Genomic DNA, 13,321 nt, shown 5'->3' on the forward strand with positions numbered 1-13,321 from the left:
GGGTCAGCCAAACGGCTGTCAATCAGTGTTGGGTTACTACGTAAATCAGCCATTTGTAATCTCAATACCTCTGGCCGCTCACTGCTCCGTCTGGTTGCGGAGGCACACAATAGGCACTGTGGCCTCCGTCGCCTCTGCTGGCGGCTTCCCTTCTGTCCTTTTGCTATGGATCACCGTGCCTCTACTCTCCCTGTCCCGTCCGTTCCCATCTCCGTCTCCGTAGTCTCAACAACTGCCGATCTATCAGATCCAATGTGCGGCGGTACCATGATCGCCTCCTGTCCGTCATGGCTTGCGGCCATGAGCCACAGTGCAAGGCCAACTACCGCCTGGTTATATTTCGTCCATGGAGACCATCTTCAACTTCAACGCTCATCTGACAATCGCTTGAAAACAGCGTGCTCTTTCAACCCACTGATCTGTCCTTCACCCATCTCGAATTTGACAGCTCGGCGCGATGTCCAACTCACAGTCAGCTAGCGCTAGCACTCTCGGAGAGCCGAGCTCTTACCAGTCCAGCTTGCTCGATGATGGAACTCTCAGTTCTGCCAGCACGGCGCCGCCAAGAGATGACCCATCCGTCATCGTAGGCTTGGCCTGTCGCGTGCCTGGCGCTGATAGTCCGAGTCAGCTATGGGACAACATAATTGCCCAGAAGGATTTGCAGAAGAAGATGCCCGAGGACCGGTTCCTTGTGGATAACTTCTATCACAAGGACGGTACTAACAAGGGAACTGTAAGCAGCCTCCTTTGTGACTCTACACCCCCTGACTTGAAGCCTTCTGACTTTGTGTAGACCAATGCGAAGTATGGTTACTTCCTCAATCAAAACCTGGGAGATTTTGATCCCGGTTTCTTCGGCATTTCCGGCAAGGAAGCTGAGGCGATGGATCCCCAGCAGCGACTTCTTCTGGAAGTTGTGTATGAGGCACTTGAGGACGCTGGTATTTCTTTGGAATCGATAAACGGAAGCCAAACTTCGGTCTTCTGTGGTTCATTCACGAACGACTACGACAAGATGACGGTCAAGGACTTGGCTTACTACCCAAAATACACGGTCACAGGCACCGGCAACGCGATTCTGTCCAACCGTATTTCGTACTTTTACAACCTCCACGGCGCCAGCGTCACTATTGATACGGCTTGCTCATCCTCGCTGGTTTGCTTCCATCTTGGCAACCAGTCTCTTGCCAACCAAGAGGCCGACATATCGATAGTTGTCGGATCGGCCCTCCATTTCGACCCGAACATTTTCATTACCATGACCGACTTGGGCATGCTCTCCACCGATGGACGATGCCGCGCCTTCGACGCGGATGGCTCCGGCTATGTCCGTGGAGAAGGTATCTGCGCCGCCGTCCTGAAACGTCGCAGCGAAGCCGAGATGAACGGCGATCGGATCCGAGCTGTCATTCGAGCTACCGCTGTGAACCATGACGGTCGGAAACAAGGTATCACGTATCCTAACTCTGATGCTCAAGAGGCTCTTATCAGAGCCACATACAAGAACGCCGGGCTCGATCCGTGCGATACTCAATACTTCGAAGCTCACGGCACCGGCACCAAGGCAGGTGATCCGCAGGAGACGCGGGCTATTGGAGCGGTCTTCGCTCCCAACAGGGAGCAGCCCCTACATGTCGGTTCCGTCAAAACAAACATCGGTCATCTCGAAGGTGCTTCCGGCCTTGCCGCGATTATCAAGACAACTATGGCTCTCGAACATGGTCAAATCCCCCCTAACATGCTCTTCAAGAATCCCAATCCCGCTATCAAGTTCAGTGAATGGAAACTCCAGGTTCCTGAGCAGCTTCAAGTCTGGCAACCTGGCAAGGATGGCATTCGTCGGGCAAGCATAAACTCTTTCGGCTACGGAGGAACGAATGCACACGCCGTGCTCGAGGATTATCAGTCGCCAGCACGCCCGTCTGTCTCTGCGCCACTTCCGGAGCGCCTGGCTAGCATGCCATCGTCAAGACCCTATCTGGTTCCGTTGACCTCGCACTCTGATAGGGCAGGCAAATTGCTCAACGCCAGACTCATCGAATACCTCAACACCCATCCGAGCGTGGAGATCCCGGACTTTGCCCACAGTCTGAGTGTGCGCCGTTCGATGCATGCACAGCGCTCGTTTGCAATCGGAAAAGACCACGAAGAGTTGGTCAGTGATCTTGCCTCACCTCAACCCATTGCCAATTGGACCGGTGCAAGCAAAAGTCAGCCACGACTTGGCTTTGTTTTCACCGGACAAGGTGGCCAATGGTTCGCTATGGGACGGCAGCTCATCCAGCAGTCACCTCTTTTCCGGCAGACTCTTGAGCGATGCGACCAGGTACTTCAGAGTCTTCCAGACCGTCCGGAGTGGTCTGTCGTCGAGGAGCTTATGCGCTCGAAAGACGACTGCCGGCTGGGGGAGACTCTGTTCTCTCAGCCCATCTGTACCGCTTTGCAGCTGGCTATCCTGAGCTTGCTCACCCAGTGGGGCATTAACTGCTCTGCGTGTGTAGGTCACTCGTCGGGTGAAATGGCTGCAGCTTATGCCGCAGGCATTCTCTCTTTCGAGAACGCAATGATCGCCGCGTATTACAGAGGCCTGTATATGTCCAGTGGATCCAAAAATGCTTCAGCGACTCCCGGAGCGATGATGGCGGTTGGTCTTACGGAAGCCGAGGCCCTTGTCGAGCTTGAACCTTACAAGGGCCGCGCTTGCATAGCCGCAGTCAACAGTCCCTCCACTATGACCTTATCCGGCGATGAGGATGCCATTCTGGAGCTCAAGCAGACGCTTACGGCAAGAAAGGTTTTTGCGCGACAGCTTCAAGTTGCCCAAGCCTTCCACTCCCACCATATGAACCCGCTGGCCCCTGCGTATCAGGAGGCTCTCAAAACGTGCTCAGGGTTCATCACTCAGCCGCCAACATGTCTCATGGTTTCCAGTGTCACCGCTCGTGTCGCAGATTCTCCGAACATGGGCGATAGCTACTGGGCCAGGAACATGACAGGCGCGGTCCGATTTTCTGATGCTCTGACAGGAATCCTTCTGGATGAGGAGGACAGGCAGAACATCGACATTCTGGTCGAGATTGGCCCCCATCCCGCCCTCAAAGGGCCGGCTCGTCAGATCGCTCAATCTCTGAGACTGGAGATTCCATATATTGCATCGCTGACACGAGGCATACCCGACTTCAACGGGCTTCTTACCGCCGCAGGCCAGCTGTTCTCCCTAGGTTATCCTGTGGATCTGGCGGCTGTCAACCGAGACCACTTTATCACTGAACTAGGTGTCCCGGCTGGCACTTCAGAGAGTGTGAAGTTGAACGATATCCCTACGTATGCTTGGGATCACGGCACTCGCTATTGGGCTGAGACCAGAGCCATCAAGGACCATCGTCTACGGAAATACCGTCATTCAATCCTCGGCGCTCCTGTACCTGGTTCCGTAGCGAGACACCCGCGCTGGCGCAACTATCTCCGCCAAAGCGAACTTCCATGGCTTACTGAGCATGTCGTTGACGGCAAAGTTATCTTCCCGGGTGCCGGTTACGTCTGTATGGCTATCGAAGCCATCGTGCGTCTGAGTGATCAAGCGACGTCCGAGATAAAGGCTATTGTGCTCGAAGACGTCGTTATCAAATCTGCGCTGACGGTCAGCGATACTGATGTCGGAAGTGAGATCCTACTCGAGGTCCAACCATCCCGGATATCTTCTAAGAGCCGATCAGACGACACCTACGAATTTGTTATTTCGTCCTATGATGAGAGTGGTGAGCGGTGCACGGAGCATTGCCACGGCCTCGTTTCGATCGAGAAGGGATCGCCGGCCGAAGTTAAAACACTTACAGCATATCCTAGTCCCGATCATCTAAGAAGAGCAACTACCCGATGTGTCGGCCATAATTCCTTCTATCGCCACCTTGCTAGTATTGGACTGCAGTATGGCGAAAACTTCCGACTGCTATACGGAGACTTGGAAAGTGGGCCGGGATTTTGCATGGCTCCTTTAACTTATCGCCCGCTCAATGTTGGAACCAGTGAGCCTTACGATGCTACTATCCTACATCCTACTGTTCTCGACTCCGTATTCCACGTGGTATTTACCGCCATTGAGTCGAGACTGGGCCGCCCTCTCGATGAACCGTTCGTGCCTACTTATATCCGCTGCCTCAAACTTTCCGGGTTACTGGCCAACGGCTCCCCATTCGAGGATCGAAAGATGAAGGTTACTTCTTTAACTAAACTTCCAAGCGCCAGAGTCGCTTTCAATGATATGCTACTTCACTCCGAGGAAGACAACAAACTATTGATGGAGATCCAGGGCCTGCAGGTTACTTCACTTGGAAAGGATGAGGAGGGGAAGTCAAAGCGCTCCCTATACTTCCGACAGCGCTGGCAACCGTGCTTCAGTCTACTTGGATCCAACACACAAACCCCTGCCATCGACAGCCTGAGCAACGCCGTAGATCTCTTCGCTCATCAATACCCAAACAGCAAGATCCTTCACCTCACGTCAAGCCCAGAGAGTACTGCAGATGTTCTTCATACCCTCGGCGGCACCAAACACGAACGCCGCCGCTTCGGAAGCATGGACGTATTCAGCTTTGCGAAGCCGCTGGGTGAAGAATTCGACCAGCTGATAGAGACACGGCCGGGATTGGTCAAGATCTGCGAGCCAAAAGACGGAGAGTACGATTTGGTGGTTCTGAGCGAGAATGTTGAGATTGACGTGGCTACTCTGCTGAAGGCAGAAGGACACATCATCTCAGAGGTTCAAGCTGTCGCCACTGAGCAGTTGGCTGAGGTCTTCACATCAGGGAAGATTAGCGCATGGCAGAAGAAGGGTGAAGAGTCCGCTCCGCTCGGCGGTCTAACAGTTGTCCTTCCTGGCGGTACATCTGAATCTGCAAGCTCCATCCTTGCCGGTCTCCGATGTGGCAACAGCGGTCCCGTCTCCACGACGACATTGCCCGCTCTCTCGAAGCAGGCCCCGCCATTCAAGAATATCGTCGTGCTGTCAAACCTTGCCGAGAGCATCGACAATGTAGCCACGTACCAAGGCATGCAAAACCTGCTGGCCGAAGCCGCGTTGAACGTTCTGTGGATCACCCAGGGCGCCACCATGGAGTCGAACAATCCGGACGATGCCATGATTATCGGACTTGCTAGAGCTGCCCGCAGTGAGAACGACCAGTTGCGCCTTGTCACTATGGACCTCGACAAGAACATGCAAGGCGGTTTCGTCGCAAACCGCATTCTGCATGCCCTGGATCCGCGCTTCGAGGAAGACGAACTCACCGAACGAAACGGCTGCATCTACATTCCCAGAGTCGAGGCCGATGACACGCTCAATTCGAAACTGCGCAATGGCGTTAGCTGCGAGCCCCGGTCAGAAAAATTCGGTGAAAAGCGTCCGCTTGCGCTTAAGATCGGAAAGATTGGTCTCCTTGAGACGCTGTACTTTGGAGAAGACGAGGAAATTATTGATAGCGATCTTGCCGAGGACGAGGTTGAGATCGAAACTAAGGCTTCAGCTATAAACTTCAGGTATGGCGACCGAAGGCTGATTGACAGGTAACGCTAACTAAGATTGTTCAGGGATATCGCTGCCTCTATGGGCATTATCGAAGACTACAGGCTTGGAGATGAGTGCGCCGGCTCGGTGATCCGTGTTGGCTCCAAGGTCAATCCACGCGATTTTCAGATCGGTGACCGCGTGGTTGCTTGGAGGCCCGGTCAGGGCGCCCATCGTGCCATCGTTCGCAATCCTGCATCACTATGCGACAAGCTGCCAGCGTCAATGTCATACGCTGCCGCTGCCGCTCTTCCTTGCATTCTCACCACGGCCTACTACGCACTTGTAGAGGTCGCTCGGATACAACCAGGAGAGACCGTCCTAATCCACGGAGCCATGGGAGGTGTCGGACAGATGGCGATTCAGATCGCTCATCGCGCTGGTGCGCAAGTGTTTGCAACTGTGGGCTCACAGGCCAAGCGTGACGCACTCAAAACCAAATACGGCCTGACGGACGACTGCATCTTCTCTTCCCGAGACGATACCTTCGTAGATGGCGTCATGAAGGCGACAAACGGCAAAGGCGCGGATGTGGTCTTGAACAGCTTGGCTGGCAAGTTGCTCCACGCGGGCTGGAGTTGCGTGGCACCATTCGGTCGCTTCATTGAGATCGGAAAGAGGGATATTCACGAGAATACCAATCTAGGCATGCGCGCCTTCGCGAAGAGCGTACTATTCGCGTGCGTCGACCTTATCACCATTTTCGAACTCAACAAGCCACTCGGAGCCCGGATTTTCAAGGAGTGCTGCGAGCTGGTCCACAAGGGAGAGATTACGCCGCCGGAGATCAAGGAGGTCTCCTACGCTGACGTTCAGAGTGGATTCCGACTGTTGCAGATGGGTAAGCACACCGGCAAAGTCGTCCTTGTCCCGCACAAGGACGATGTTGTGCCAGTGCTTCCGGCCAGCTACCGCGGCTCTCCCATCTTCAGCTCGACGAAGGCGTACCTGCTCGTCGGTGGTCTCGGTGGCCTGGGCCGTACTTTGGCAGAATGGATGGTTCGAAGAGGAGCGAAGAACCTGGTGTTCCTATCCCGATCAGGGTCCGATCGTCCGGAAGCTAAGACAACGGTGGAGTGGCTCGAGGCTCGAGGCGTACGAGCTACGGTGTACCGTGGAGACGTATCAAGCTATGCCGACGTGGAACGCTGCATCCAGTCAGTCGGTGGCGAGCTCGCTGGTATCTTCCAAGCTGCCATGGTCCTGCAGGATGCCCCGTTGAGCACAATGACATTTAAACAGTGGCAGACTTGCATACAACCTAAAGTCAAAGGCACTTGGAATCTCCACCAGGCCACTCTACAGACCTCTCTCGACTTTTTTGTCTGCTTCTCCTCCGTCTCCGGCATTATCGGTTCCAAGGCGCAAGCCAACTACTCGGCTGCCAACAACTACCTCGACTCGCTGATGCGTTACCGCCGTGAGCGTGGCCTTGCTGCCACAACCATGAATGTGGGCGCCATCACCGGAGTTGGAGTTGTCTCCGAGGATCTAGCTCTACAGAAGGTCATGGAGCGGACTGGCATGGATCTCGTGAACGAGGAAGAACTTCTTTATCTGCTTGAAGAGGCGGTGAAGTCCGATTCATCATTGACGGTTTCCGAGCGCGGCGTCGACATGCACCAGATCATCACCGGCCTCAATCTTTCCCGAAAGGACCTTCACTGGGCGACAAAGCCGCTCCACCGAAACCTTTATGCCAATCACGACTATAGCACCGCCGCAGACGCGGCTCAAGGTGGCCAAAACCTCATGGCCCTGCTTGAGACAGCTACTACGCTCGAAGAGAAGATTCCGATTTTCCTTGAAGCTTTCGTGAAAAAGATCGCCGCTATTCTAGCCGTCCCCGTCGACATTATCGAGCCGGGCAACTCACTCTCTGCTTATGGCCTTGATTCTATCGTGGCCGTTGAGTTCCGCAAATGGTTTCGGAAAGCCGTCGGCGTGGATGTGGCCCTTTTCGACGTCCTGGGTGCGAAATCAATTGCCTCGTTGGTCAGCAAAGTTGCAGGCATGATTGCAACCGACAAGAAGATTGCCAAGAAGGACAACGCCGATGCCCATGCGGCCGACCAGTCGGAGAAAACGAAGGAGAGTCAAGAAGTCGCGCATACATCAACTGGAGAGATTCCGAAGGCAGACATATCGAAGCCAATCCCGCTGTCAACCTTCCAAAGCCGGCTATGGTGGACGCACAACCTTGCGGAAGACAAGTCCTTGTTGAACCTGCCTATCACCTTCCACCTGAAGGGCGTACCAGATGTTCCCGCTCTTCGCGAGGCGTACCGAGAGATGATTCAGCAGGACGCAATCCTTCACACGGCCTACTTTGAAGGAGACGACTTTGCGGAGCAAGAAGTGCTCAACGACTTCCAGTTCGAATTAGGCTTCAAGGATCTGTCAGCGGAAGCTGTCCCGGAAAAGGCGCTCGAAGCCCTCGTTGCCCATACGAAGAGTATCGAACTTGATATCGAGAACGGAGAGATTTTCAAAGCAGCGCTAGTCAAGTTGGGCCGCGAGGCTTACGCTATCGTCAACGTGATGCACCATATCTCCGTTGATCGCGGCTCCACGAAGCCCTGGATAGACCGTCTCGTGGTGCTCTACGATGCGATCCGGGAGCGTAAGGATCTTTCTGCTGTGCCGAGACCTCAAATCAGTTACGCGGACTTCACTGTATGGCATAACGCTCGCTTGGCGTCGCCTGCTTTCCAACCCGAGATCGCTTTCTGGAAACAAGTCATGTCAGGAGCCCCCAGCGCTTGCAAGCTTCTACCTTTTGCCAAGCGCGATAGGCCGGCACATGGCGACCTGGACAGGGCTATCCACAAGACTCAACTCGGACTCGGACTTCTGAACCGCATGAAGCGTGTTTGCGCGCAGTCAAACGCAACTCCATTCCATTTCCTTCTTGCGGCATTCCGCGCGTTCTATCACCGCTACACCGAGGACAACGATCTCACCATCCTTATGGTCGATGGCAGTCGTCCGCATCTGGACGTTGAAGACGTCACGGGATTCTACGTCAACATGGTCCCCATCCGCTGCCAAGATGAATGCGATTCAAGCTTTGACCAACTGCTAGGAGCCTCGAAGAACCGCGTCCTTGAGGCTCTGTCCCACAAGGATGTGCCTTTTGAGACGATCGTAGATACAATCCAGGCGGAGAAGACGCAGTCACATCTCCCTGTCTCGCAGATCGCTATCAACTACCAGGTTCACGGAGAAATGCCATTATTCCATACCAAAGACTTCGACATTGTCAACATCACGTCCGACGATATCCCAACGGCCTGCGAAATAGCAGTGGAAGCTCTCGAAGACTCTGATGGACTGAATCTCCGCGTTGAATATTCCACCGCCCTTTACAGCCATGCTGATATGGAACGCTTTACCGACAACTTCCTGACCTTCATGAGCAGCTGTATCAAGGACCACCGGCAGCCTATCGAGGAGATCAAGATGTGTGGGCCCAAAGAACTCGCACATCTCAAGACCAACTACTGGAACCTCGAACACACGGCCAACAAGTGGGACGACAAGTCCGTTCTAGATCGAATCTTCCAGCAGGCTGACACTAGTCCCCAAGCCATTGCCCTTGAAACCTCAGACGGCGCCAGAATCACTTACGGTGATTTGGTAGACAAGGCGCGAAAGATTGGATACTCCCTGCAAGAAGCGGGCGCTGTTTCTGGAGCACGCATCGCCGTACTTGCTCAGCCAGGCGTCGAAGCAGTTTGCGGTATGCTCGGAGCTCTACTTGCCCGTTGCGCCTATGTGGCTCTGGATCCTAGCTTTGCTGTTGAGCGGCTTTCGTTTATGGTCACCGACTCGAACGCCCGTGTCCTGTTGGCAGGTCAAGAGATGGCACAACTAGGTGGAGAAATTGTCCAGAAATCCGGCAACAGCACTCGGTTGCTCAAAATCGCAGATTGTACTACTGCGTCCGGAAAAATGGCTGCAGGTCAGACTCACTGCCCCCAAGATCCCTTCTATATGATCTACACTTCGGTAAGACATTTAGCCCTTGAACCAAATGGATGCTGACATTTTCCACTCGCAGGGCAGCACGGGGAAACCTAAAGGCGTCGTCCTCACACAATCAAACACCCAGCAGATGCTGAGTACGTTGCAGAACGACTATCGCTTCACCCACCAGGACAAATTTCTTCATCAGTCTTCCATTTGTTTCGATCTTTCTGTTGTTCAAATCTTTTCTGCTTTAACTGCTGGCGCTACGGTATGCATTGCTTCATCAGAAACAAGAAAAGATCCAGCAGCTCTGGCCGACTTCATGCGCCGCACATCCGTTTCTGTCACATACTTTACGCCAACGCAGTTTGCCCTCTTGCTGGAACACAACAACCAAGCTCTTCAGCAATGCAGCTCCTACAGGGTGGCATACTTTGCCGGCGAACGTCTTCCAGTTAGAATCGCACGCGCTTTCTACGACCTCGGTACGCCTGCTGTATTGTACAACACGTGGAGTCCTAGCGAGCTAGTAGTGCAGACGACTATCCACAAAACTAATTATCCGGACGAGAACGCCATCAGCATCCCGATTGGATTCCCAATGGCCAATTGCCGGCATTACATCGTCGACTCCCGCTTGAACCCGCTTCCAGTTGGTATGGTTGGTGAGATCGTCGTCGGGGGAGCGCAGGTTGGCGCTGGATATCTCAACAGACCTGCCAACAACGCGAACTCTTTCCTTCATGATCCATTCTGTTCTGATGCGGACCGAGAAAGAGGATGGACCAGGATGTTCAGGACTGGAGACAAGGGAAGGTTCCGGACTGACGCGCAGCTCGAGTTCCATGGTCGTATCGCAGGAGACAAGCAGATCAAGCTTAGAGGCTTCCGCGTTGATCTGGGCGAAGTGGAACAACGCCTATACCGAGAGTCCTCCATCGAGGAACAAGGACTCGTCGATGTGTCTGTGATCGCACGGAATTCAGAAGAGAGTTCTAGCATCACAGACGATCGTCAACTTGTTGCCTTCCTAGTCACCAAAAATCCCATCAGTACGGCATTGCAACACGTCTATGCCACGGCTCTTCACGAACGAATTGGAAAGCATCTCAATGTCTACATGCTTCCCAGCGGCTACCAGTTTCTGGAAGGTTTGCCTGTCACCATTGGCGGCAAAGTCGATCTCCAGAACCTCCATAAACGCAAGCTTAATCTGATCTATCCTGGAACCAACCCTCAAGGAAATTCTACCACTGCTGCTCCAGGTACGGACGCAGGTCTAGGAGCACGCGAAGGAAAAGTTATCCAACTTATCAAGGACGTCTTGGGTCAGGATCGTGAGGTGGGACTATTGGACAACTTCTTCGCCATCGGAGGGAACAGTTTACTCCTGCTTCGACTCCAATCTCGACTGAAGCGCGCCTTCAAGATTGCACCGCCGCTTCCCCAACTGCTCAAAGATCCAACTGCTGCCGGCATTTGCGCTTACATCGCGAATGGAGGCAAGTCATCTTCTTCATCCATAGCCGCTGACGAGAGTGCCGTGGACTGGACCAAGGAAGCTGCTCTACCAACCGTTGGGCGTTACTCGCCACAACAAGGCGCACAGCCTGTTGTGCGGGCAGATCTGCAGTCCATCCTGATTACTGGAGTGGAGTCCTTTATTGGAATCCATCTACTGGCCACCATACTTGCTTCCAAAGAAAGCACAATGACTATTTACGTCCTCGGCTCGAGTACGCGACTTTCAGAATCAGACCTCATCGAGAAGCTAGAGGCTTACGAGATACTCAATGACTCGAACAAAAAGGCATTAGCTTCGCGCATTCGTTATGTCCCCGGCGCACTGGATCAGCCGCGTTTCGGATTGTCCGGCTCTGAATTCGAAACGTTGGGTCAGTCAATCCAAGCGGTCTATCATCTGGGCGGGCACGTCAGTCTTCTCAAATCTTACCGGGATCTGAAGCAACCCAACGTCTCCGCTGTGTTCGACCTCGTTGAGCTTGCCGGACTTGGCAAACAACTGACAGAGATTCACTATCTCTCCACATGGAGCGTTCCTCATCTGCAGTCTTGGTCCGCTTCGAGGCTCTCTCGTAAATCGATCAGCACTTTGGAGGAAGACGCTACGCATTTCGCACCACCAGCAACCCACGAACACGGCTATTTCAAGACGCGGTGGGTCGCTGAGAAGGTCCTCAGCCAAGCATCCGCACGAGGCTTTCCGGTTTCTATCTATAGGTCTTCTGCGGTCACCGCCAACAGCAATTCTCAAGTGCCAGGGTCAGGCGACGGTTTCGTCGGTCAAATGATCCTTGGCATGATCGATACAGGCCTGGTTCCGCAAGTGGGGCTTGGTGAGCCATCATGGGCAATCGACTTCATTCCCGTCGATTACCTCTGCACGACATTACACAGCCTCATGACGCGCGACGAGGTCGCGACGAAAGATCTTGCCGTTTTCCACATCGGGAACACCCAGCCACTCAGGTTGCAAGATCTTCCGGCCGTGATTGGGCAAATCCGACCGGACAAGGGAGAGGGGAGGGCGGTCCCGCTTACGGACTGGCTCGCGGCGCAGTCCGATGGCGCAAAAGCTGAGGAGCAGTTGAGTTGGGCGGTCTTGAAGGGATATCTCAGTGCCGGCCACGTCATGTTTGCGCTTGATCGGAGCAAGACTGACGCGGCGTTGAAGCTCATTGGAGAGAGCGCTGATTGTCCACCTGTCGATAGTGTTTACCTTCGGGATTTGTGGAAGGCCCAGACTTCGGGCTAGGGTCGCGTGGTAGTTGGCTTTGCATTTAGATTTCCTTGTGTAGCGGAGTTTGTGGCTTGGTTATAGGTCCTGGGTGAGCAGGAATAATAGGCTGATAGCTGAATCCACGGTCTCTGTTCCAATCACAGTGTGTACCAAGTATGGAAGTGATACTTGTAGGGGCTGCTAGATAAAACTTTCCATGCGCGTTCGGCTTTGACCTTGTCGCTCGTTGCCATAACGGTAAATCGAGCGCTCCACATTTCTTACATCAGACAGACCCATACTGAGCCGCAGGATGCAGATTGTTCGCCGTCAGACGATATTAGACGATGTGATGTTCGTGCTGTCCAGGTGCCGAGATCAAAGCCTTCCACGGCCTTGATGGTCCCTCGAGTAACCAATCTGAATTACAAAGAGAGTGGAAGTATGCAGAAGCGTGTCACAGCAGCCGAGCCTCGCGGGGATGGAGTGCAGCATAACCAAAATTAGCCTCCACCGTTTCATGCAAAGTCTTCATAAAGAGTATTTGCACGTAAAGCCCTACCTGTACCAATAGCTGGCGTTCTCTTGATACTCCAATGCAAAGATCAAGGGCTGTCCAGAGGGTTCGTGACCTTTCCCCAGGCCCAGGAGTCGTACATACCAAGAGGGGTCACACATCTTCCGGGTAGCTTTGAATCCGAGGAGCCCATCGAAGGAGCGCCGGTGCTCGCACAGCCAGGCCGTTTTCCCACCTTCAAACTTGCATGTGCCTGGAATCCGGGTCTGGGGAGCGCATCCCTGAGGCAATCCTATCGGGTGGCTGGAGCTGACGCGCAGGCGATGCCGCAGGGATGGACCGCCCGAGCGCATAGTATTCTGGAATTGTCCATTGTACGATGGCGGGAAATGCATATTGGCCTCTTGCTGAGCTGGTCATCGCTTCTATGCGCCGTTGTGCATTGGTCGCGCGTTCCGGATCTGCTGCAGATCCGCCTGGGGAATCGTGGAGAGGCTCGGTTGGCGTTCTGGAGGTTACATACTGG

General features: G+C 53.9%; 1 protein-coding gene across 1 annotated transcript; it reads left to right on the forward strand.

Annotated features, from left to right (window-relative positions):
• Positions 1-457: 457 nt before the first annotated feature.
• W97_05335 (uncharacterized protein) lies at positions 458-12,314 on the forward strand (the record flags this gene model as incomplete). The annotated part of the gene is made up of 4 exons (XM_007783219.1): positions 458-736; positions 797-5,538; positions 5,590-9,577; positions 9,630-12,314. 4 exons carry the CDS (start codon positions 458-460, stop codon positions 12,312-12,314), a joined length of 11,694 nt encoding a protein of 3,897 aa, XP_007781409.1.
• Positions 12,315-13,321: the final 1,007 nt, after the last annotated feature.

This window comes from Coniosporium apollinis, assembly GCF_000281105.1.
Source record: "Coniosporium apollinis CBS 100218 chromosome Unknown supercont1.25, whole genome shotgun sequence".
Taxonomy (NCBI): domain Eukaryota; kingdom Fungi; phylum Ascomycota; class Dothideomycetes; genus Coniosporium; species Coniosporium apollinis.